The 25,575-nt window shown below is 34.5% G+C and overlaps 1 protein-coding gene across 1 annotated transcript in view; it reads left to right on the forward strand.

Annotated features, from left to right (window-relative positions):
- The window catches only part of ROCK2 (Rho associated coiled-coil containing protein kinase 2), a 158,796-nt gene that overhangs the window by 121,867 nt on the left and 11,354 nt on the right, over positions 1-25,575 (forward strand). The window contains exons 12-29 of the mRNA XM_036881826.2: positions 162-241; positions 387-435; positions 783-918; positions 1,052-1,143; positions 1,378-1,624; positions 1,995-2,101; positions 3,754-3,913; positions 11,920-12,080; positions 12,446-12,630; positions 17,114-17,183; positions 17,904-18,007; positions 18,161-18,347; positions 20,261-20,354; positions 20,446-20,540; positions 21,349-21,528; positions 21,693-21,861; positions 24,065-24,135; positions 25,108-25,196. Of these exons, the coding sequence (XP_036737721.1) occupies positions 162-241; positions 387-435; positions 783-918; positions 1,052-1,143; positions 1,378-1,624; positions 1,995-2,101; positions 3,754-3,913; positions 11,920-12,080; positions 12,446-12,630; positions 17,114-17,183; positions 17,904-18,007; positions 18,161-18,347; positions 20,261-20,354; positions 20,446-20,540; positions 21,349-21,528; positions 21,693-21,861; positions 24,065-24,135; positions 25,108-25,196 (2,276 nt within the window). The remainder of the gene's footprint in view (positions 1-161; positions 242-386; positions 436-782; positions 919-1,051; positions 1,144-1,377; positions 1,625-1,994; positions 2,102-3,753; positions 3,914-11,919; positions 12,081-12,445; positions 12,631-17,113; positions 17,184-17,903; positions 18,008-18,160; positions 18,348-20,260; positions 20,355-20,445; positions 20,541-21,348; positions 21,529-21,692; positions 21,862-24,064; positions 24,136-25,107; positions 25,197-25,575) is intronic.

The raw sequence follows: 25,575 nt of genomic DNA on the forward strand, positions 1-25,575 counted from the left end.
CAATAAAAGTCACAGTAAGAAGGTACAAATACTGTATGTACCATTATAGACGAGATTATATTAAGTTGAAAGAAAAGAGAAGTTTATCATTGTTTTCTTTAAGCCTCTCATCTTTTAAATGTGACCAAACTTAATAATTATAGTTTCTTGTTTTCTGACAGATTCAGAAAAAACTATACACATTAGAAGAACACCTCAGCACTGAGATACAAGCCAAGGAGGAACTAGAGCAAAAGTGCAGGTATGTTTATGGATAATTAAATATTTTAAAGTTTAAGTTTAAACATTTCACTAAAGAAAGTCTACAAAGTAATTATCTGATTATTTGAACATTTATGGTAAATGTTTTTTATTGTAAATTTACTGTTCCTTTTGAAATTCTTTAGATCTGTTAATACTCGCCTAGAGAAAATTGCAAAGGAACTAGAAGAAGAGGTAAAGTTATCTACACTTTCACTGACATTTTTGTTCATAAAAAATTTTGATGCCTGACTTACCTACAGAGTCCCTTAGTGTATTAATACATATTAATGCATATCTTGATATATTATAAAATCTTACAGCATCGGTGGACTTTGTTTTAGTAAACAAAACACATAGGTTCTAATTATTTAAGAGTAGTATGCTGTTTTAAAAATATGGCAAACATTGTAGCTTTAACAAAACAGCAGAGCCTTTTTTTTTTGTTTTAAGGTCTTTTTTTATCTGCTTGAAATAACAAATGGTTTCATTTGGTTTTTGTACATACTTTACTTTGATAATAACTTTAAGCATTATTTCAGATTACCTTAAGGAAAAATGTGGAATCAGCATTAAGACAATTAGAAAGAGAAAAGGCACTTCTTCAGCACAAAAATGCAGAATACCAGCGGAAAGCTGATCATGAAGCAGACAAGAAACGGAATTTGGAAAATGATGGTTTGTGGTGTAGAATATTAAAAACTTACTGAGAAAAAAATTCTACCAAGTAGTAATATACGTAATAATGCGTGTGTATGTATGTGTCTGTGTGTTGTGCTGAATCTTGCCACTGAAATGCTTTTTATCATAGTTAACAGTTTGAAAGATCAACTTGAAGATTTGAAAAAAAGAAACCAGAACTCTCAAATATCCACTGAGAAAGTGAATCAACTCCAGAGACAAGTAGGTAGATCCCAATTTGTAATAAGGGTATTACATTTTATTTATGACTACCTATTAACATTAGTTTTAATTGAGAATGTTACAAAAGGCTTTTGCCTCTAATTTTAAAGGGAAATCGTTAGGAAAATACTTCTTTTTTGTTTGATTTATAATGGGGTAACAAATTGAAGTATTTTCATTGTATATGTATATCTGTGTGTGTATGTTATTGTTTGCTTATGAATTGAATAACAGCTGGATGAAACCAATGCTCTGCTGCGAACAGAATCTGATACTGCAGCCCGGTTAAGAAAAACCCAGGCAGAAAGTTCAAAACAGATTCAGCAGCTGGAATCAAACAACAGAGATCTGCAAGATAAAAATTGCTTGCTGGAGACTGCCAAGTTAAAACTTGAAAAGGAATTTATCAATCTTCAGTCCATTCTAGAATCTGAAAGAAGGGACCGAACCCATGGATCAGAGATAATTAATGATTTACAAGGTATTGTAGACTACACTTCAATTCATCTTGATTTCATATTTTGGAAATAACATTAGGTGATGGATAATATGATGGAGTGGTCCATTTCTGAATATATTGCTCTGTTATGTAAATTAGGATATTAGAAATACATAGATACAAAATTTTATGAATCAACAACTTACAAGCTATTATTAAGTGTTTTAAGTATTGAACCAACTCTGAAAGGTGGTAGATTGGGTTCCAGTTGAATTAACTGTAAAGCACTGTACCAACAATTATAAAACTTCTGCTCATAAATAATACCTCCAAATGAGGTGACTGTCAAATTTTTTACTCTTAATATATATGCTTAGTAGATTTACTGTTTTTAAAAATGTTGTAATTTTAGGTAGAGTATCTGGCCTAGAAGAAGATTTAAAGAATGGCAAAATCTTACTAGCAAAAGTAGAGATGGAGAAGAGACAGCTACAGGAGAGATTTACTGATTTGGAAAAGGTAAAACATGTTAAGCTTTACATTTGTCTGAGAAAATGACTGTAGAGTTTCAGATTAGAAAGCTTACTCTAAAGAGAAATCAGTAACTGAAATATTTCCACATGCTCAGAGTCTTATATTTAGACTTAATTGTGTAGATTAGGGATAGATATATTTTAAAGCTTACTATGGCACAAGCAGCCCTTAGTATGTTAGATGCTTATGAAGGGAGAGACTCTCCTGAAGTGTGCACAATAAGGATGCTTCTCCCTAGGGATGCAAGGAAAACTCTTAATTTAGACTTAAGTTTTATAAATGATAAAATTGTCATGGCTTTTGACATTTAGAAGTTTTTCTTGAAAAAAATACTGTAAGCCAGGGATAATTTCTAGGTTCTGTGCAGTTAGTATGTTATTTTCATTCACTGTTTATTCATTTTAATATTTAGTGTGTCATCTGTGGTAGAAATAACAGGATAGGATGCAGTCCTTGTTTTTAACAGTCTCACAGTCTAATGGGTAATGTGAAGTAATATAAAGCACACAGATAATTCTTTGCAGGGTGGTGCATAGAATGGTAGAGGTATGGACAAGGTATGTGGGGTGCACAGGATGAACCCTTACTTGGCAGTGCAGGATCGGTTAACAGCATAAAGGTACATTCAGAATTGGGGATGACGGCATAAGCAAAAGCACAGAGGATGGAAAATAAAAAAGGCATTGTTTGTTTATTTAAGTAGAAACTGCTCAGTATTTCTAGAGTATAAAGTAGGGATCAACAGATTTTAATTGTCTAAGGGAAAGAGAGTAAGTATTTCAGGCTTTGTAAGCCATGTGATCTCTTTTGCAACTACGCAGCTCTGCTGCAGTATGTAAAAAATGGAAATGGCAGTGGTCCAGTGAAATTTTACCAAAATAGACATCAAGCCAAAACTGGCCTGCAATCTGGAATATGGTCCTCACATGAGAGTGTAAGGAATTCAGTGGACAGAGTGAGGCTACAGGCTAAGCATGAGCTAGGTCATCTAAGACTCTGAATACTCTGTTAAGAAACTTAGTTAATAAGGACTTAGAAAATAGAGGATATACAGAAAATAGGTTGACTATTTATGATTGTTAACAATTCTCAACTTAAAACAAGTCTATGTGGAAAATAGATTGAATGGTAGAGGATACTGAGATGTGTTTTTTTAGATTAACAGCAGCCAGAAATATTAGGTATATTTTGAAAGTTTGAGAAATAATGATAGAAAGAGAAGCATGGTGGCTAAAGAATGCTACCCCCAGAGAACACCAGCTTTGAAGGGGCAGCTGACAGAAAAGATGAGAAGCAGGATGGGGAATGCCAGATGAGTTTCGTGTCAGGTATGTCAAAGAAGTAGTTTCAAGGAAACAGTTCAAATGAGATGAAGACTGAAAAGTGTCTGTTTAGTTTGAGATGCCGTTGGTCATTTGATTGAGATCAAATGATGTCCAGGTCTCAAAACGGTCGAGGTGTGAGAGGTGGGTACAGTGGGAAATGGACAGGTAGATAGGTAGATTACTGTGATAAGAAGTTTGAATGAAGAAGGGAAGGAAAATATTAAACATTCTTAGTCTATAAAAAACAACTAAGTTTTTGAAATTACGAGCCAGTCTTTTTTGTTGATAGCTGCCATTTAAAATCTTTAATAGGAAAAAAACAACATGGAAATAGATATGACATACCAACTAAAAGTTATGCAGCAGAGCTTAGAACAAGAAGAAGCTGAACACAAGGCTACAAAAGCACGGCTGGCAGATAAAAATAAGATTTATGAATCCATTGAAGAAGCTAAATCAGAAGCCATGAAAGGTAGGCATTTTTGTAAGAGGGTTTTCCAGCATCATTTTACTAAGAATTGAGTCTGTATTCAACTCTGATTTTGAAAAAGACTTGTTTGTGTTTTATTGCCACATGTTGGGAACTAAAAGAGAAAGACCATCAGGGAAGCTTTACGTGTGTCTGTGTGTGTGTATATATTTTTCCCTTTTATGGCAAGAATTTCTAAGATAATTAGACCCAAACACAAAATTGTTCAACCAAATTTTTCAATCAGAGAAATTAATATTTCAGTTTTATCAACAGTAACAGATATACAGTGTGAATTTCTAGATAGATCTCAGATTTGAGGGATGTGTGCTCTTTCTGCAGTAATAAGTTTGACATTTCACCAGCTTGTTTTATAAAATTCATGCCAGTTATGCAAGATATTATGATTTAAAAGTAATAGCTGACATAACTGGAATATAAGTTCAGTGAATATTTTGTACTCTGGCATGATGAAGAAACTAGGTAGATTTGATCAAAGCCATGCAGTATGGCCTACCAATGAATTACTAGTTACATGACCTAGTAACAGAAAGATTATATGCCTTATTTCCTGTGACCATGGCTTAAACTTTCTGTGTCTTGTTTCCTGTAAAGGGACAATTATAGTATTAGTTTTTTGTGAAAACTACGTTCAATGATACATGAAAAGTACCTAGAAATGCTATTTATTATTAGCTAGTGTTTAAAAAATAGTGTAATTTTTCAACTTTTGAGGACGATTCATTAAAATCTGAAAACTCTTACCTAATGTAACTTTATAATAAGTGTTATTAGATGGTGAGCATTAAGTTTAAAAGAGCAGAGGAACTTAACTGGTTTTGAACAAATTTCTAAACAGTATATCAAAGACAATTCTTTAACTGTAATACTTAAAGTATAAATTGAAATCATTTGATTAGACAAATTTTGCCTGCTTTTTTTTAAAGTTTGAATTACACTTAATTTTTTATTTTTTATATTGGTATCATTAATCTACAATTACATGAAGAACATTATGTTTACTAGGCTCCCCCCTTCACCAAGTCCTCCCAACAAACCCCATTACAGTCACTGTCCATCAGCGTAGTAAGATGCTGTACAATCGCTACTTGTCTTCTCTGTGTTGCACAGCCCTCCCCATACCCCCTTCCCCCATTATTCATACTAATCGTACGGCCCCCTTTCTTTTTCCCCACCCTTGTCCCTCCCTTCCCACCCGTCCTCCCCAGTCCCTTTCCCTTTGGTAACTGTTAGTCCATTCTTGGGTTCTGTGATTCTGCTGCTGTTTTGTTCCTTCAGTTTTCCTTTGTTCTTATACTCCACATATGAGTGAACTCATTTGGTACTTGTCTTTTTCCGCCTGGCTTATTTCACTGAGCATAATACCCTCTAGCTCCATCCATGTTGTTGCAAATGGTAGGATTTGTTTTCTTCTTATGGCTGAAAAATATTCCATTGTGTATATGTACCACATCTTCTTTATCCATTCATCTACTGATGGACACTTAGGTTGCTTCCATTTCTTGGCTATTATAAATAGTGCTGCAAGAAACATAGAGGTGCATCTGTCTTTTTCAAACTGGGCTGCTGCATTCTTAGGGTAAATTCCTAGAAGTGGAATTCCTAGGTCAAATGGTATTTCTATTTTGAGCTCTTTGAGGAATCTCCATATTGCTTTCCACAATGGTTGAACTAATTTACATTGCCACTAGCAGTGTAGCAGGGTTCCCCTTTCTCCACAGCCTTGCCAACATTTGTTGTTGTCTGTCTTTTGGATGGTGGCGATCCTTACTGGTGTGAGGTGATATCTCATTGTGATGACTAGTGATGTGGAGCATCTTTTCATATGTCTGTTGGCCATCTGAATTTCTTCTTTGGAGAACTGTCTGTTCAGTTCCTCTGCCCATTTTTTTACTGGATCATTTGCTTTTTGTTTGTTGAGGTGCGTGAGCTCTTTATATATTTTGGATGTCAACCCTTTATCAGATTTTTCATTTATGAATGTATTCTCCCATACTGTAGGATGCCTTTTTGTTCTATTGATGGTGTCCTTTGCTGTACAGAAGCTTTTCAGCTTGATATAGTCCCACTTTTTTTTACTTTTGTTTCCCTTGCCTGGGGAGATATGTTCATGAAGAAGTTGCTCATGTTTATGTCTAAGAGAGTTTTGCCTATGTTTTTTTCTAAGAGTTTTATGGTTTCATGACTTACATTCAGGTCTTTTATTAATTTTGAATTTCCTTTTGTGTATGGGGTTAGACAGTGATCCAGTTTCATTCTCTTACATGTAGCTGTCCAGTTTTGCCAGCACCATCTGTTGAAGAGACGGTTATTTCCCAATGTGTGTGCATGGCTCCTTTATCATATATTAATTGACCATATATGTTCGGGTTAATGTCTGGAGTCTCTATTCTGTTCCACTGGTCTGTGGGTCTGTTTTTGTGCAGTACCAAATTGTCTTGATTACTGTGGCTTTGAAGTAGAGCTTGAAGTTGGGGAGCGAGATCCCCCTCCACTTTATTCTTCTTTCTCAGGGTTGCTTTGGCTATTCGGGGTCTTTTATGTTTCCATGTGAATTTTTGAACTATTTGTTCCAGTTCATTGAAGAATGCTGTTGGTAATTTGATAGGGATTGCATCGAATCTGTATATTGCTTTGGGCAGGATGGCCATTTTGACGATATTAATTCTTCCTAGCCAGGAGCATGGGATGAGTTTCCATTTGTTAGTGACCTCTTTAATTTCTCTTAAGAGTGTCTTATAGTTTTCAAGGTATAGGTCTTTCACTTCCTTGGTTAGGTTTATTCCTAGGTATTTTATTCTTTTTGATGCTATTATGAATGGAATTGTTTTCCTGATTTCTTTTTCTATTAGTTTTTGTTAGTGTATAGGAAAGCTACAGATTTCTGTGTGTTAATTTTGTATCCTGCAACTTTGCTGTATTCCGATATCAGTTCTAGTAGTTTTGGGGTGGAGTCTTTAGGGTTTTTTATGTACAATATCATGTCATCTGCAAATAGTGACAGTTGGACTTCTTCTTTACCAATCTGGATTCCTTGTATTTGTTTGTTTTGTCTGATTGCCATGGCTAGGAGCTCCAGTACTATGTTAAATAACAGTGGGGAGAGTGGGCATCCCTGTCTTATTCCCGATCTCAGAGGAAAAGCTTTCAGCTTCTCGCTGTTCAGTATGATGTTGGCTGTGGGTTTATCATATATGGCCTTTATTATGTTGAGGTACTTGCCCTCTATACCCATTTTGTTGAGTTTTTATCACAAATGGATGTTGAATTTTGTCAAATGCTTTTTCAGCATCTATGGAGATGATCATGTGGTTTTTGTCTTTCTTTTTGTTGATGTGGTGGATGATGTTGATGGATTTTCGAATGTTGTACCATCCTTGCATCCCTGGGATGAATCCCACTTAGTCGTGGTGTATGATCCTTTTGATATATTTTTGAATTTTGTTTGCTAATATTTATTGAGTATTTTTGCATCTACGTTCATCAGGGATATTGGTCTGTAATTTTCTTTTTTGGTGGGGTCTTTGCCTGGTTTTGGTATTAGGGTGATGTTGGCTTCATAGAATGCATTTGGGAGTATTCCCTCCTCTTCTATTTTTTTGGAAAATTTTAAGGAGAATGGGTATTATGTCTTCTCTGTATGTCTGATAAAATTCCGAGGTAAATCCATCTGGCCCCGGGGGTTTTGTTCTTGGGTAGTTTTTTGATTACCACTTCAATTTCGTTGCTGCTAATTGGTCTCTTTAGATTTTCTGTTTTTTCCTTGGTTGGTCTTGGAAGGTTGTATTTTTCTAGGAAATTGTCCATTTCTTCTAGGTGTTCCAGCTTGTTAGCATATTGGTTTTCATAGTAGTCTCTAATAATTCTTTGTATTTCTGAGGGGTCCGTCTTGATTTTTTCTTTCTCGTTTCTGATTCTGTTGATGTGTATTGATTCTCTTTTTCTTTTAATAAGTCTGGCTAGAGGCTTATCTATTTTGTTTATTTTCTCAAAGAACCAGCTCTTGGTATCATTGATTTTTTTCTATTGTTTTATTAGTCTCAATTTTATTTATTTCTTCTCTGATCTTTATTATGTCCCTCCTTCTGCTGACTTTAGGCCTCATTTGTTCTTCTTTTTCCAATTTCGATAATTGTGACTTTAGACTATTCATTTGGGATTGTTCCTCCTTCTTTAAATATGCCTGGATTGCTATATACCTTCCTCTTAAGACTGCTTTCGCTGCGTCCCACATAAGTTGGGGCTTTGTGTTGTTGTCATTTGTTTCCATATATTGCTTGATCTCTATTTTGATTTGGTCGTTGATCCATTGATTATTTAGGAGCATGTTTTTAAGCCTCCATGTGTTTGTGAGTCTTTTTGCTTTCTTTGTACAATTTATTTCTAGTTTTATAGCTTTGTGGTCTGAAAAGTTGGTTGGTAGAATTTCAGTCTTTTTGAATTTACTTAGGCTCTTTTTGTGGCCTAGTATGTGGTCTATTCTGGAGAATGTTCCATATGCACTTGAGAAGAATGTGTATCCTGTTACTTTTGGATGTAGAGTTCTATAGATGTCTATTAGGTCCATCTGTTCTACTGTGTTGTTCAGTGCCTCTGTGTCCTTATTTATTTTCTGTCTGGTGGATCTGTCCTTTGGAGTGAGTGGTATGTTGAAGTCTCCTAAAATGAATGCATAGCATTCTATTTCCTCCTTTAATTCTGTTAGTATTTGTTTCACATATGTTGGTGCTCCTCTATTGGGTGCATACATATTTATAATGGTTATATCCTCTTGATGGATTGACCCCTTTATCATTATATAATGACCTTCTTTATCTCTTGTGACTGTCTTTGTTTTGAAATCTATTTTGTCTGATACTAGTACTGCAACACCTGCTTTTTTCTCCCTGTTGTTTTCATGAAATATCTTTTTCCATCCCTTGACTTTTAGTCTGTGCATGTCTTTGGGTTTGAGGTGAGTCTCTTGTAAGTAGCATATAGATGAGTCTTACTTTTTTATCCATTCTATTACTCTGTGTCTTTTGATTGGTGCATTCAGTCCATTTACATTTAGGGTGATTATTGAAAGATATGTACTTATTGCCATTGCAGGCTTTAGATTCGTGGTTACCAAAGGTTTAAGGTTAGCTTCTTTACTATCTTACTGTCTAACTTAACTCACTTATTGGGCTATTATAAACACTGTCTGATGATTCTTTGTTTCTCTCCTTTCTTATTCCTCCTCCTCCATTCTTTATATGTTGGGTGTTTTATTCTGTGCTCTTCTATGTTTCCTTTGCCTGCTTTTGTGGGTAGTTGATTTTATTTTTTACCTTTAGTTAGTATTTGGTTGATCTGCTTTCTTTGCTGTGATTTTATTTTCTCTGGTGACATCTAGTTAGCCTAGGAGTGCTTCCATCTAGAGCAGTCCCTCTAAAATACCCTGTAGAGGTGTTTTGTGGGAGGCAAATTCCCTCAACTTTTGCTTGTCTGTGAATTGTTTAATCCCTCCTTCATATTTAAATGATAATTGTGCTGGGTACAGTATTCTTGGTTCAAGGCCCTTCCGTTTCATTGCATTAAATATATCATGCCATTCTCTTCTGGCCTGTAAGGTTTCTGTTGAGAAGTCTGATGAGAGCCTGATGGGTTTTCCTTTGTAGGTAACCTTTTTCCTCTGTCTAGCTGCCTTTAAAACTCTGTCCTTGTCCTTGATCTTTGCCATTTTAATTATTATGTGTCTTGGTGTTGTCCTTCTTGGGTCCATTCTGTTGGGAGTTCTGTGGGCTTCCGTGGTCTGAGTGACTATTTCCTCCCCCAGTTTGGGGAAGTTTTCAGGAATTATTTCTTCAAATACACTTTCTATCCCTTTTTCTCTCTCTCTTCTTCTGGTACCCCTATAATGCGGATATTGTTCCTTTTGGATTGGTCACACAGTTCTCTTAATATTGTTTCATTTCTGGAGATCCTTTTATCTCTCTCTGTGTCAGCTTCTCTGCATTCCTGTTCTCCGGTTTCTATTCCATTAACGGCCTCTTGCATCTCGTCCATTCTGCTTTTAAGTCCTTCCAGAGATTGTTTTATTTCTGTAGTCTCCCTCCTTACTTTGTCCGTTAACTCTTGCATTTTTCTCTGCATCTCCATCAACATGGTTATGACCTTTATTTTGAATTCTTTTTCAGGAAGATTGGTTAGGTCTGCCTCCCCAAGCTCCTTCTCAGGGGCTGTCTCTGTTAGTCTGGTCTGGATCAAATTCTTCTGCCTTTTCATGGTGATAGAGGTAGTTGTGGGGTGTTGGCACGTGTGTCATCTGAGAGAATGTCCCTTGCTAGTTTGTGGCCCTCCTCTCCTGTGAGAACAACGACCCCTAGTGGCTTGTGCTGGGCACCTATGCACGGACGGCGTCTCTGATTCTTGCCTGGGCTGCTGTTGAGCTCTGCATGGCTGCTGTGGGTGTGGCTGGCCTCAGGCTGCTGTTCCACTATGGCAGGGCCACGCCGGAGGGGGAATGGGCGGGAGGCTGTTTATCTCCGTGAGGGGCCTCCAAGCTACGCTGCCTTCCAGGCGGTTAGGGCGCCCAGAGTTCCCTGGGATTCCCAGCTGCTGGACTGAGTGCTCTGGGACACTTCGGTCCAGCTGTGAGGCCCCTGTCCCTTTAAGACCTTCAAAACGCACTTGCTTTTCTTTTGTCCCAGGGGCACCGGCTGCAGGGACCCGCTCACAGGTCTTACTGTCCTGTTTCCCTAGTATCCAGCACACTACGCACTGTGTGTCTGTGCTCCCGGTGCGGATGGCTAGGGCTGGGTATTTAGCAGTCCTGGGCTCCCTCTCCTGCCCCACTCTGACTCCTCTCCTCCCGCCGGAAGCTGGGGCAAGGGGCATTCGGTTCCCGCCGGACTGCGGCTTGTATCTTACCCCCTTCATGAGGTGCTGGGTTCTCGCAGGTGTAGATGTAGCCTGGCTGTTGTCCTGTATCTTCTGGTCTCTCTTTTAGGGATAGTTGTATTTGTTGTATTTTCAAAAATATATACCGTTTTTGGGAGGAGATTTCCGCTGCTCTACTCATGCCGCCCTCTTGGCTCCTTCTCTACATTTAGTTTTTATTAGATATTACATGCCTGCTTTTCTTAATAAACCAAATTAAAAATTTGTTGGAAATCATTTAGAAGATACAGGAAAATATAAAGAAGTAAATAAAAATTACCTGGACTCCTGAATCAGTATGGTCTTTTATATATTTCTTCAGTTGTCTGTACTATTTTGCTTGCTTTCTGTTAAAGACTGTTGTGAACATTTTCTTAGGTTATTAAGAATTCTCCTTAAATAGTGAGCAGTTATCAAGTGCTTGCCATATGTCAGGCTGCATTTAAGTGCTACATATACATTGACTCAAAGCCTTCATAACATCATTAATAGAGTTAGTGCTATTATCACCATTCTAGAGAAGGAAACTGAACTTCAGAGAGGTTAACTAACTTGTCCATTCAAATAATCAGAAAGTGTCAGAGCCAGGGTTTAAACTGAAGAAGTTTGATTCCAGAGTCATGCCCTTTACCGCCTCCTTAACACATAATTTTCATCCTCTGCATAGTAATATGCTAATATGTATACAAGTCATAGAATCTTCCTGGAATGTTTTAAGGTAAGAATAATAACACTGAGAGGCACAGAGTAGCAGGTAGTTAAAAGAAATCTTTATTTAAAAGGTGAAGTCTTTATTTAAAAGATGTATGTTAGAACTGTAAGTAAATGCAGAATTATTTTACTTCCATTAGAATAGATATAATACTGCAGGGCATAGTAGATTTTTGTACCCTGCGTATGAAAAACCTAATTTTTAAGCTCAAAATGGTTGGTATTTCAAATACATTGAGGAGTGGTAAAAATATTGGGAATTAAAAAACTATTTTTAAGGCAGCATTATTTATGTAATTTTTATTAGTACTCTCATGTATTTGATGTAATTCTTTTGTTTGTAAATTCATGATTGTCTATTTTTGTGGCAATAGAAATGGAGAAAAAGCTGTTGGAGGAAAGGACTTTAAAACAGAAAGTGGAAAACCTGTTGCTGGAAGCTGAGAAAAGATGCTCTATATTTGATTGTGATCTCAAACAGTCCCAGCAGAAAATAAATGAACTCCTGAAGCAGAAGGATGTGCTAAATGAAGATGTAAGCATGAAGTTTACTAATAAATAATGATAAACTTTAATTAATAGTAAATGTTTATTTGTAAAGGTTCAATTATGTTTTCAGAATTAAAAATTTTATCTTGTAAAATAATATTCAGACATTTAATTTTACTGAATTTGGATGATGGACTAAATGATAATAAAAAAATTTTTTAACTTATTTTTACTTTAAAAGATATTTTATTTTAAAGATATTATCAAAACCACAAAAATACTTTATTGTGAAATGAATTAGCTGCCTGAAGTCAAAAGTCTGTTTTATATGATCATATTTGCTGCCAGTTTCATTGATAAGAAAATCAAATTAATTTACATATATACTAAGTACTCAATTTATTTTTTTAGGTTAGAAACTTGACATTAAAAATAGAGCAAGAAACTCAGAAGCGCTGCCTTACACAAAATGACCTGAAGATGCAAACACAGCAAGTTAACACACTAAAAATGTCAGAAAAACAGTTAAAGCAAGAGAACAATCATCTCATGGAAATGAAAATGAGCTTGGAAAAACAGAATGCTGAACTTCGAAAGTAAGTTGAGACAAAGTTTTACTAATAAATACTGCTGTCCACATGTAAATTATCTTAGTTTTGTTTTATCTGAGGATTTTCTTTTGATGTTTTATTTTCTTGACCATATTTTCTCTCTCTTCCTATACAAATAATGTGTTTAGTGCCACTGATATTCTTCAGAAAGATTATATTTGCTTCCCCAACAGTTTTTACTACTCCAACCTTAGTATCATTCATCAGTAGAGTGTTGGTGTTGGAGCAGAAGAACGTGTCTGGGATTTGTCTCTCCATGCTCTTCAGATTCTTCCACACAACTGTCTCTTAAGTGTATTACCTTTAGTTTCTGGGACTTGTTTGTTCTTTTAGTTTCTGGGACTTGGAAATGTTTAATTAAGCAAGTACTATATAAATTTCTAAATCATTTTTTAGGATATACTCTGGTACTCTAATTTACTTAGAAAACAGAAAACGTGTTAAAGTAATTTTAAAGTATACATGAATATACTGTAAAAGTTTGTCCCTTCAGTCATTAGTAGTATAATTACTTCTTCCCGGTCATGACCAAGTGTCATATTGGATCCCAGCTATTTGATGAGAGGCAGTACAGTGGAATGGAAAGAACATAGGCTTCAGAACCGGAGAGATCAAGGTGTGAATCCCAGTTCCACTACTTACTAGCTGACCAACATTGGGCAGAATATTTAACCTGTCTGTCTCTTATCACACCTATGAAAGAGGGGCAATAATAGCTTCTTTGTTAGGGATCTTGTAAAGGGTAACAGTGACGTATTCATACCACCTGCTCCCAGTAAAACATAGGGACTATTACTACTACAACTATTGCTGTTATTACTACTGCTACTGTGACTGTTCCCCTTTTATTGCTAATTGTCTGCTTTTTACAAACCTGTGACAGGCCATTAGGGTTGATGCTATCTAGGAAAGGATGGTCAAAGTGGTTTTGTTCTTTTTGCTGTTCTGTTGCCTGGGTGAAGTCTGTACTTTTAAACCTCATGCGATTTCAACTTTTAAAAATTGAAATTACAAACTTAAACAATATTCAGACATTTTTGTCTTTGTTTTTCATGTTTTTATGTGTGGTGTTCGGTTTTTTTTCCTGTATATTAATTAGCTTCATTATTCTTTCTCATTTTAGGCTAGCATTTTCCATGTATCAGAAAACTTGATCCTTTAAGGACAAACTCTAGAGATAAATCTTATAGCATCATTTATTTGGAGAGACCCTGATTTGACTTTCCTGGATCCCAAGTTGAGAAAGTACCCCCAGTCCTGGAATGGAAGTCATGGGCCCAGCTTTGGTCAAGAGCATGAGCTATGAATTTTAGGTTCTAGGGAATAGTTTTAAGTCCACTTGACTGAACAGATTTTCTCCATTGTGTCTGTTCTAATAAGAATGTTTATAGGAATGCAAGAGCTAGTTAAACATCTCGATTGTGTTTCTTCTCTTGTTCTAATTATACTTTGTTTATGCCTAAATTTATGGCATTCCATATATATGGTTTTTATTTTCATTATGAGGGCACACGGATCTATTGTTTCCTAATCCCTCAGTTCCTAACCCTCCTCCCCAAATACACCCACATTTGCTATCTTAACCACCTAATGCATTGTAAGTTCATTGAATGGCAGGAATCCTTGGTTTATATTGTGCTCTTAGCTCCTGAGTAATGTCTTGCACATAGTATGTCCTCAATAAATGTTGTATGAATGCATTATCTGTTCTGTGTAAGGCACCAGTAGTCACTGGTGGGGGATTCAGAAATGAATCAGATACACTTCCGACCATTAAGAACCATGCTAGCATTTTATCAGAAATCATTCCTTAGGGGGAGGTAAAATGGGTACATAAATAATTGGAATATAAGGTTAAAAAAAAAAGCCATGTGATGGGGATTTACATATGAAGTGCTGCACAGACTTTCATTTGAACATCTTTTCTTCCTTCCAAGATGCCAGTTAAACTCTAATAAAGGAATTTTTTAAATGAAGAAACCCACATCAAGAATTACAATGAATTGGAGGACAAGAAGTTCCTTTAATTAATGAGATAGTGACAAGTGGATAGAAACCTTATGACTCATGAAGTAGAGCAAAGGAAGCCACAGCAGGAGAATGTATGAAGAGGGTTATAGGTGAAGAAAAAAATGTTTCATTATTCAAAGCAGATATCTTGAAGGGCTGGAGTAAGATGTGATGCTATAAATGGAACAATCTGCTGATCGTACAACTCTCACCACCTCTAAAGAAATTGCACACACGCGGTGTGGATAATTAGAACAGCAGTATGGGGTCAGCAGCTCATAGAAAAGCCTTTCTTATTCTGGCAGTTAGGGGTGCCCCTGCTTGATGCTGACTTTTTAAGACTGTTCATCTTAAGTTGAAGTTTGCCAGTTAGAAAACCCCTCCCATAAGCATAGAGATTAAACTTTCCTCTTTTGTAAATAAACTATCATGCCTGCAATACTAAAGAGAAAGACTATGATAAAGCAAAAAGCGTCCCAAGGTGAAATATATGTCAGGAATAGAAAAGAACTTAAAAAGAGAGGACAAACAAAAAAACCTCACTGGTAATAATCAGTACAGATCAAAGATTCCAGGAGATACTACTTCTATTAAACAAGAACCAGGTGTAATACAGAAGGGAAAGTCAAAATAGGAAAGAACCCTTGAAGATTAAAAATTATTTCCAGTATAAATTTATTAGAAAGGGTCAAAGAAAAAGTCTAAGAAATTTTGCAAAATATAGAGCAAGGGGAATGACATGGAAAACACAAGAGAAAAATAGGTATGACACAGAGAGACCTTCTAGGAGTTCTAGCATCAGACAAATAAGGATTCCAGAGAAGCCAAGAGGAGGAAATTATTAAAGAAATAATAGAAAAGAATTTCCCATAGCTGAAAGAGAAGTCTTTAGATTGAAAGGACCCAGCAAAAATAAATGAAAAAGACCAACATTTAGATGTGTTTTTAGGAAATTTCAAAAACAAAAGAAAGGAGGGGAGTGTTACAGTTCTCATCTCAAACTGAGGAGGTTGTGATTGGTAGTAGATGCACTATGAAATGGAGATTTGGTTATGTCACTTAGGACAGTGGTGCAACTACTATATTGGGAGCTAGTAAGAGGTAAGGGATAGTAGGAGCTAAATTCTCACAGGTGGGAATATTTGGTAAATAGTATTTAAAATTCGTATCAGGAAATAAGCTGAGATGTGGAGGTGACTGCCAAAAGAACAAAACACAGAAATGAAGCAAAGTGATTTCCTATAGGGGAGTAGGATTAGTGGGTAGGGAGATGTGGATAAGGAGACTGCTGTCTTTCATTATAATCTCTTCTGTGCTGTTCTCTATTTAATTGTAACTATGTGCGTGTTGTGTAGTTACTTTCTGAAAAATACTTTTCTTAAATACCTAGTAAATGTTAGGTTTTCAGAGTTACATGTAACTGGATGCTAGCACCTCTTTAAGAAGGTCATGATATCGCAGTTACACTGGGGCTTGACACAAATGGGCCTAACTGGTAATGATGAGACAGTTTTAAAACTTGACCTTTCATATATTATTAATAAGCATCTTTTACATTTTTGACTCAGAGAAAAAAGAACATATCTTAACAGTACACTTATCATAATAAAATACAGGAATAACACAGATAAGTGACATTGAGTGATAACTTCTTTTTTCTCCAGAGGCTGAAGGGCCATACCTTAGCAGTTTGTATTTATCCTTCCAGATTTTTTCTATGCCTAGAATGTAATTTTTCTCAACCTAAAGTGGATTGTTAGGCTTGCTTTTTATTTCTTTAATTTAATTTTATTTCTTATTAGAAGTTAACATTCATATAGAAAAAGTACACAGATGGAAACTGTAGAGCTCAATGAATTTTTACAAAGTGTACAAATCTGTGAAGTTAGTATCCACATTTAGATATAAAAACCTACACTCCTTAGCTCCCCTCAGTCATTTCTTCACTCATCCTAAGATAATTGGTTTTCAGGTGCTTTTTTATTTTACTAGTTGGTTGATATAAATGACTGATCACAGTGCATGTATGAGAACATGTAATTTTGTGTTATTGGTTTCATATAGCACTATTTGGTCTTAGGACCCTTATACTCTTATTAATTACCAAGAGCCCCAGTTTTTGTTTATGTGAGTCCTAATGACATTTTTTGTTTTAAAAATTAAAACTGAGAAAATCTTAAAAACATAAGAACATACAAGCAGACATTTCATTAACTGATGGAGTATAACATCATCACATGTCATATAGATTCAAGTCCATATATACTAGTGAGAGAATGAGTTTAAAACTAAAACAAAAAACCCTACATTTATGCCAACTATTATGAAAATAATTTGACCTCATGGATTCTCTGAAGTGGTCACAGGGACTCTCAGGGGTTCCCCATACCACGTTTCAAGAGTTGCTGGTTTAATATGTGTATAAGTCATTTAAATCTTTGATTCAATATCCCCACAGAGAACGTCAAGATGCAGATGGGCAAATGAAAGAACTCCAAGATCAACTTGAAGCAGAACAGTATTTCTCAGTAAGTTCCAGACACATTAATTTGAAGATTGTTGTATTTTTAGAATTTAAAAATATTTTTTGCTGCGAAACAAGAAGAATGATTCTTGTCTTTAGAATACATTCTTAAAGCAAACACCAGACAGGATTTTGGGTAGGATGTTTTGTATTGTACTACTCATAAAAGAACAAGTGGGCAAGATAATAGGTCTGTAGTGTAACAGACATCTATTTTCACTAGAAAATAGTTCTAAGCACATACCCATACCCTCTGAAGTTGATTAAATGTATTACTTTTTGGCGAAGAATGTTTTCTTGATGAAAGAGATAAAATTGTCATTTTAACATTTTCGCTTTTTTGAGATCAGATTTAAAATATGAAGTAGTAACTGTTACCTCTGTTTCATTGAGTTTGGCCAACAAAATTTTCTTGTCTAAATTGGTAATATTTTTCTTTGCGTCTTTTCCATACTCTAATCTGTTTCACTTAATGAGAAATACCAGCTATGATATCCAGTTGAAAACCATGCTCCTGAATTACTAGGTGAATTTTTATAAGTTGACTGATTATCAGAAAATGAAGAGCTTGGTGAATTTTAAATTTGCTCTGGGGTTTAACATTACTCAGTGTTAAGAACATATTTGTATGTGCTCAGTTGACTTTTTCTCTAGATTTTGAAGGTGGTAATAATATTCCTAATGATGATGATGATAAATGTTTCTGTTATATTTTTATATTTAGACCCTTTATAAAACACAGGTGAGGGAACTTAAAGAAGAATGTGAAGAAAAGACCAAACTTTGTAAAGAATTACAGCAGAAGAAACAGGAATTACAGGATGAAAGGTAAGGACAAGATACTTGTCTCTTTTGTTCATAGCCACATACTGTGTTCTTAGAACATTGCCTGCTCTTCTACAGATAAAAATTTGTTGAAGTAAGTTAGATAAAAATTTTGACCTCATAGTGGAAGTTGAACATGATATATCTAAAATTTAGGGACTCTTTGGCTGCTCAACTAGAGATCACCTTGACCAAAGCAGATTCGGAACAGCTGGCTCGTTCAATTGCTGAAGAACAATATTCTGACTTGGAAAAAGAGAAAATCATGAAAGAGCTGGAGATCAAAGAGATGATGGCAAGACATAAACAGGAACTCACTGAAAAAGATGCTACAATTGCATCTGTAAGTAAAATTCTTGGTTCTTTTTTATTATAATTAAATTACTATGTCATAAGTCTTACTTAGAAGCACTAGGAAAGTAATAACAGATCTAAAAGAGAAATTGTATATGCCGGCTACGAGATTTTTGATCCACTTAACTACAGCATTTCTGTTGTTTGACAGAGAGCAGCTCAGAAAAAAAACTACTTATAATGGCTTCACTGTTTGATAAATTCAGTTAGAGGACTTACATGAAAGGGAAGTTTAAGACATTGTTTCTTCTTAAACAAAGCTTAGTTCAGAAGAATCATGAAACTACCATGAAGATAGTGATATGCAGGTTAAAAACAATCGCAATACAAATTTCAAAGAGCAGTAAAATATCAAATAGTTTGTCTTATCAGTTATCCAGATCTATTACAAATAATATAGTAATTGAAAAGTGTGCTATTAGAACACAGATATTTAATTCTGTTCAGTGAAAATGAGTAGAGAGGCCCCAGATAGATTTGTGTATATTTGGAACTTGGTATGTGATGGAAGTGGTAACATAAAAATTAATGGGAAAGGATACAGATTTAATACATGATTTTGGGATAGCTATATTTTTAAGATAGGAATAAAATTTAGATCCTTTTACCACATACAAAAAACCCAAAAAGTAAAAATCTGGCTATCTTGACCTAAATATGAAAAAATAAAGAATTTAAAAGAATTTAATTTACCAGAACAGAGCCCAAAACTTACTTATAGCAGAAGATAATAAATGACAGGAAGAAGAAATTTGTAATGTATTTATTAAATGAGAAATTAATATCTAGAATATATGTGGAGCTACTACAGTTTGATAAGTAAAAGTTAAACAATCCAAAAGAAAAATAGGCCAAAAGAGAACATTTTAAATATAAGCATTTAACCTAACTACTCTTTAAGAAAAGGCTAGATAAATTATCTTTGAAATGCCATTTCATATCCAGCACATGGGCAAAATGCAATTTCTGACTAACTTCAAGTGTTCAAAGGGTGTCTGGAAAATGACATTCTTATTTACTAGTCTGGGGGCTGAAATTTAGTAGGGTATAGTGTAGTATAATAAATAGTATGGAAACTTCTAGTAAATTATAATATTCATATAATCCAAAGAAAGTCCATGGTAATATAAATATGTTTGAGAAATTCATGCACAGCTGCATAAATGTTTGTAATGCAGTAATTCAAATAAATGTAAAAGTAAAAATTCAAGTGTCTTACCATAGATGAATAAATAAATGTGGTAGAAGATGGAGCTACTATATCAGTTTAAATGAATTAGCTCTTCATATATATCAACAATTTAATTCTTAATATAATGTTGAGTGAAAGCAATTACAGAAAGATAAATAAGGTATGATGCTATTTATGGACAATTTAAAATCACATAAAACCACACTATGTATTGTTTATGTGTTTGTTAATAAAAGTACACAATCATGGATGGGAAGGATGACATGTAATTCACAATAAAATATCCTTCAGGAAAGGAAAATAGGAATAGGATTTGAAGAGAATATAGAAGGATATCAACATCTGTAGTAAAGTTTTGTTTTTCAAAATTACATTCTGAAAGAAATACTAGTTTTAAAATTTGTTTATTCTGCATGATGGTTTGCAGAGTTTTGTTACAGTATTTGCTTTTGTTTATTAAATATTTTTCTCATTAAAAATACTGCTAAGGATTTTGGAGACAAGGACAATTTTTTGGCTTCTTAGGGGGCATGTAAAGTCTACTATGGTTAGCAAAATGTCATCAAGGATGAAATTTGGTAAGGTAGCACAAAGGCAAGTGTAGAGACAGATGTACTTAGAAAAGCAACATTCTAGGATATTTTCATTTTTAATTATTACTCTAGTTTTGTAGCTTGGAATGTTACTTCTTTTCTACTTTCATTTTATAGCTAGAAGAAACTAATAGGACACTAACTAGTGATGTTGCCAATCTTGCAAATGAGAAAGAAGAATTAAATAACAAATTGAAAGATGCCCAAGAGCGTATGTATTGACAAAGAATTATTTTAAATATACCTTATGTTTGTCAGTTGCCATAATTACCAATGTGCTTTGTACCTTTTTCCTATTTCAGAGCTATCAAGGTTGAAAGATGAGGAGATAAGTGCAGCAGCTATTAAAGCACAATTTGAGAAGCAGCTGTTAACAGAGAGGACACTCAAAACTCAAGTATGTATAATGAACTCCTATAAATAATGATTTTGAGTTTTTCTAGATTCTCTCTTTTACATTTTACTTCTAGCTTAGAGATTGGCAGTAGCTGTCATTGAATGTATCAGTATTTATAAATAGTCACAATTATCTGATTTTTGACATGTTGGAGAATCTAGTTTTGATTAACATTGTCCAATTCAATAAAGTTTTTCTTTATTTTTCTATATGGAATCATATTATCATATTCTCCCCTGATTTGTTATTATAATCTGGTATGTTTTCCTGCTTTTAAGAAACTGGAGAATTTTTGCTGACAGCCTGTAAAAGGTCAGTTAATCTGAAAAGGCATCTGTGATTATTGACCATTCTGCTGCTAACTTCCATGGTTGTATATATGGCACGAATATTTGTGGGTCCTAGGTGCTCTCTTCTGTGGTTGGACAAATTTTATTAATGTGATGCCAATTCAACATTCTCTTCCTCGAGGATAAAAGATCTGCCTAGTAAAATTCTCTCTTGGAATTAAAAACTCAATTCTGTATAGAAAGTGACATCAGATCAAACCTATAAATATTTTAAATTATAGTTCTCAGAAAACGTAAGAGTGCAAAACTGATAGAGCATAAAGGATGATGAGTAATGAGGGATAATTAAGGATAATGAGTAATGAAGAAGTACATTATTTAACATAGAAAGTATTTCTTTGTGGCCCTGTGTATAGGAAAGGAGAGGTTTAGTGGTTGTATAATTTGCTACTGGTGAGTTACCAAAAAACTGTCAACATTATTTATTTATATATATATACTTATTTTTATATTTTAAGGCTGTGAATAAGTTGGCTGAGATCATGAATCGAAAAGAACCTGTCAAGCGTGGTAATGACACAGATGTGCGGAGAAAAGAGAAAGAGAATAGAAAGCTACATATGGAGCTTAAATCTGAACGTGAAAAGTTGACCCAGCAGATGATCAAGTATCAGAAAGAACTGAATGAAATGCAGGCTGTAAGAATGTTTTTTGGACTCTAAAGACTTCTTTTTAAGAAGTAGAATATATATATTTTACTGGTCGTAGAATATGTCTGTTACTTAACAATTATTATTGAACTAAATCAAAATCATGAGATCCATGGCTTTCAGTTAACTTAATGTAATTTAATTTCTTGTAGCAAATAGCTGAAGAGAGCCAGATTCGAATTGAACTGCAGATGACACTGGACAGTAAAGACAGTGACATTGAGCAGCTGCGGTCACAGCTCCAAGCCTTGCATATTGGTCTAGATAGTTCCAGTATAGGCAGTGGACCAGGGGATGCTGAGGCAGATGATGGGTTTCCAGGTATGGATTTGTTTTCAGCTCTCATGTTTATTTTTATTAAAAGCTTTTTGTCTTAAATATCAATCAGCTGATTATTTAAAGCCCTCTGACTGGCTTTACTCTTGAGGAAAAATGCTTGTCGTTTCATTAAGGAGGAACCTACTCCTAAGAGTGGAGATTCAAATGATATTTTAAACTTAATTTACTGATTTTTGACAAATTTTTTTCATTAAAAAATGCAAAAGGAAATTCCTCATGCTTAATTACTTGAATTGGCTCTTTATATATTATAGGTAGGTCTCTTTTTAAACTTTCGTTTTATCTTCTTAACTTTTTCTGCATTCTTACTTCCTTTTATTTTGGGTGTTTAGTTCATATCACTCAGTCACACACTATGGAATCCATGTCATTCACCTACCAACGTTCCTCTACTTCTCTCAATATTGCCACTAAGCCTTCCAGTTCTCATGTGCTTCTTGACTCTGATTCTGACTCAGAAGAAGAATCTTTGCCTAACTTCCCTATTTCATCGGAACCTAATGGTACAGGTGATACCCTGAAAATCTTTTACCTTTGGAGTTTTTCCCACTACCCTTAATATCAGCCCTTTTGAAAAATTTTTATAACATTAACTAATATTCACTAACTTTAACAAGTTGCTCTGGCCACAATTCAGAAGAAACTGCTGCATGAACAAAGAATTTGTTTTCAAGATATTTTCACATTGCATTGCTTTTACAATTGATAGATTTATTTTGTCAACTTAAATGGATTAGTGATTTATATAATTTAAGAACGTACAGCTTCACTGACCATTTTCAACTTAAGAAGAATTCTCAAGTTTCATGTCAAGAGTGACAGTGTAGAAAAAGCACGTAGGCTGTTTTAGAGGATGTGGTTAAGTTTTCACTGAGCACTTAGGTAGCCAACATTGGGTTAGGCCTGAAAAGAGAGTATAAGACAATTTGACCTAATCCTTGCCCTAAGAGGACTAGAGTTTCAGTGAAGAAACCAGATGGAAAACACATAAAACTGTGTTTAACACAAAGTTAGTATAAGTACAAAAAAAAATGTTTAATATAAATGCCACAGGAAATTAGTATATGAGCAGTTGAAGGTAAATTTTAGTCTCTGATGAATTGAATTGAAAGTAAAAAAGAGCTGTTGTTACTCACATTGTCACATTTCCAAGGTATATGTCAGTATATAATGTAGCTTATATGCTAATTGTATTGGCGTTTTAGATCTTAGCAATAAGATCTTGGTCTTACCCATGTTGTTAGATGTCATCTGATTGAGCCCCTTAAACTGGTGTAGGATCATGTCCAGACAGTTGAGTAGTACATGGACTGCTTTTAATGACAGTTTCTGTTCATAGAATCTGGAAGGTTGTTGATGTCAGATGAGAAAGGGTTATATGTGCTGGAGTCAGACACAGCCCTTTGCGACCTTCTTATGGGGTTGTGAGGATGAAAGAAAGCAGGTGGAGCATGTAGCACAGTTCAGAAACATAGGTGTTTAATAAGTGATAGCTACTTTTATTATTAGAGTAACCTCCAAATGTGCTTACTTCATTTAATTATTTCAACAAAAGATACTGATCAAGTGCCATTAGAACAGATTCCAAGGATATAGACACTAAGCTTTCTTCATTGAACTAGAATTTTATTGATTTTGCTATTTTGGAACTTAAATTTTTTTTGCGTATTTATACTGTTACTCATTAACCAAATTTGACCTGTAATTTACACAATTTCGTGTCATTTTATTATAGCCATTCTAAAAGTCCATTCTCTCTGAACATGTAGTTATTCATCTTAAATGCTTTCTTTTCAAAGAAGATGTGCACTGTATTTATAGTTAGGCCTTCTTCCAAAGGAAAAGTAAAATTCTTTTAGAGATGTACCAGTGAAGCAGCAGAGATCTGCTTTTCCTATTTGCAACTTATCTGCTGAACTTTGCAAATGCATGAATTTAACACAGGGTATTTGACTTTCATAAGTTATAGAACATGTATTTCCACTGTGATGTTAATCTGGGTTTTGTTTTGGATTGTGTAACTTGCTTATACTTATCATGCATTATTATTGTATCCTAGATATGTGTAATGATAAATTCTAAAGGGTACATTTTATTTGTTTTGTGACCTTTATATTAGAATTTTATTAAATTCCTCATTAACAGAATTGTTACATTTATCAATATATCTGATGCTTATTTATAGAATCAAGACTAGAGGGATGGCTTTCATTGCCTGTGCGAAACAATACTAAGAAATTTGGATGGGTTAAAAAGGTAATTGGTATTTTTTAATAGGGTTCTTCTCTTTTGCTTTTGGTTTAGCTGTAGCCATTTCACTTGTATAGTTGTAAGACATATATAGCTAGAACTTTTAGACACATAAAACTTGTTTGTACTTTGTGATTTAGAATGATGAGATTATTTGTATCTTTGTTTTAAAAAAATATTTTATTATTAACATGTTAGTAAGTCAGGTTTTAATGTTGGGAAAAGAGACACCTGTTGACTTTGCTACTTTAGCAATTTCAGTGGGAAAACAGCTTTGGGTATGACATTAATACCCATTTATTTCTTTCCTTCTGCTCCTATAATTATTAGTGGTGTGTTTAATAAATGTCTTAGTCCATTAATGCTGCTATAACAAAATAGTACAGACTGGGTAGCTTATGAATAACAACAAATTAATTTATCATGTTGTGGAGGCTGCAAGTCCAAGTCGTAGGGTGCCAGTATGGTTGAATTCTGGTGAGGCCTTTTTCCAGGTTGAAGATGCTTGCTGTGTTCTCACATAATGGAAGGGGCTAGGAATCTCTCTGGAACTCCTTATATGAAGGGCACTGATCCCACTCAGGAAGGCTCTGCTCTCATGACCTAACTACCTTCCAAAGGCCCCTCCTAACACCATCTTATTAGGTGTGAGGATTTAACATAGTAATTTGGGGAGAACATAAAACATTTAAATCATAGCAATAGGGTTACCTATACCTATTGATATCTTGAAGCTAAATAAGTCCAAAAATGATTTGAATCATTTCCTCACAATTTCCTTATTTAAAACATACACAAATAAAATTTATTGTCATTTTAAGGAGGACTTTTCTAAGGATATAGTAAGAACTTTTTAGTTATTTAACTTGGGTATTTCATATGATTTTTATTGCTAGTATAGACTTTATTTTCAAGGAAATTAAGAGATACATATTAACTTTAGTCATTATTGAGTTCCTTCCCTTCTTTTTTTCACAGTATGTGGTTGTAAGCAGTAAGAAGATTCTTTTCTATGACAGTGAACAAGATAAAGAACAATCTAATCCTTACATGGTTTTAGATATAGAGTAAGTATTTTTATTAGAATATTTAGAAACCTCATCATTTAAAGTGTAAGATACCTTTTTTGTTAGTGCAACTTATTAGTCATATAGTATATATATATATATACACACTCCTGTAGTATAATACTGTTGTTACCTAATATTTGCTTCATGCAAATGAAAGTCTGGAATGTATATAGAGTTAACTAAAACACCTTTATTTAATGGGTCTTTAATATGTTGCTTTCTGAAACTAATGAGAAAATTTCTGACTTACTGGAAATTTCTCAGTCTCAAGGAATGATTGAATTAATCAAGTAAGGTATTCTCAGACCTTCTAAAAGGCGTCAAACTAGTCAGTTTTAGCCTCTGACATAACTATAGGATAACTAATGTAATTTGA

This window comes from Manis pentadactyla, chromosome 2 (genome assembly GCF_030020395.1).
Source record: "Manis pentadactyla isolate mManPen7 chromosome 2, mManPen7.hap1, whole genome shotgun sequence".
NCBI lineage: Eukaryota > Metazoa > Chordata > Mammalia > Pholidota > Manidae > Manis > Manis pentadactyla.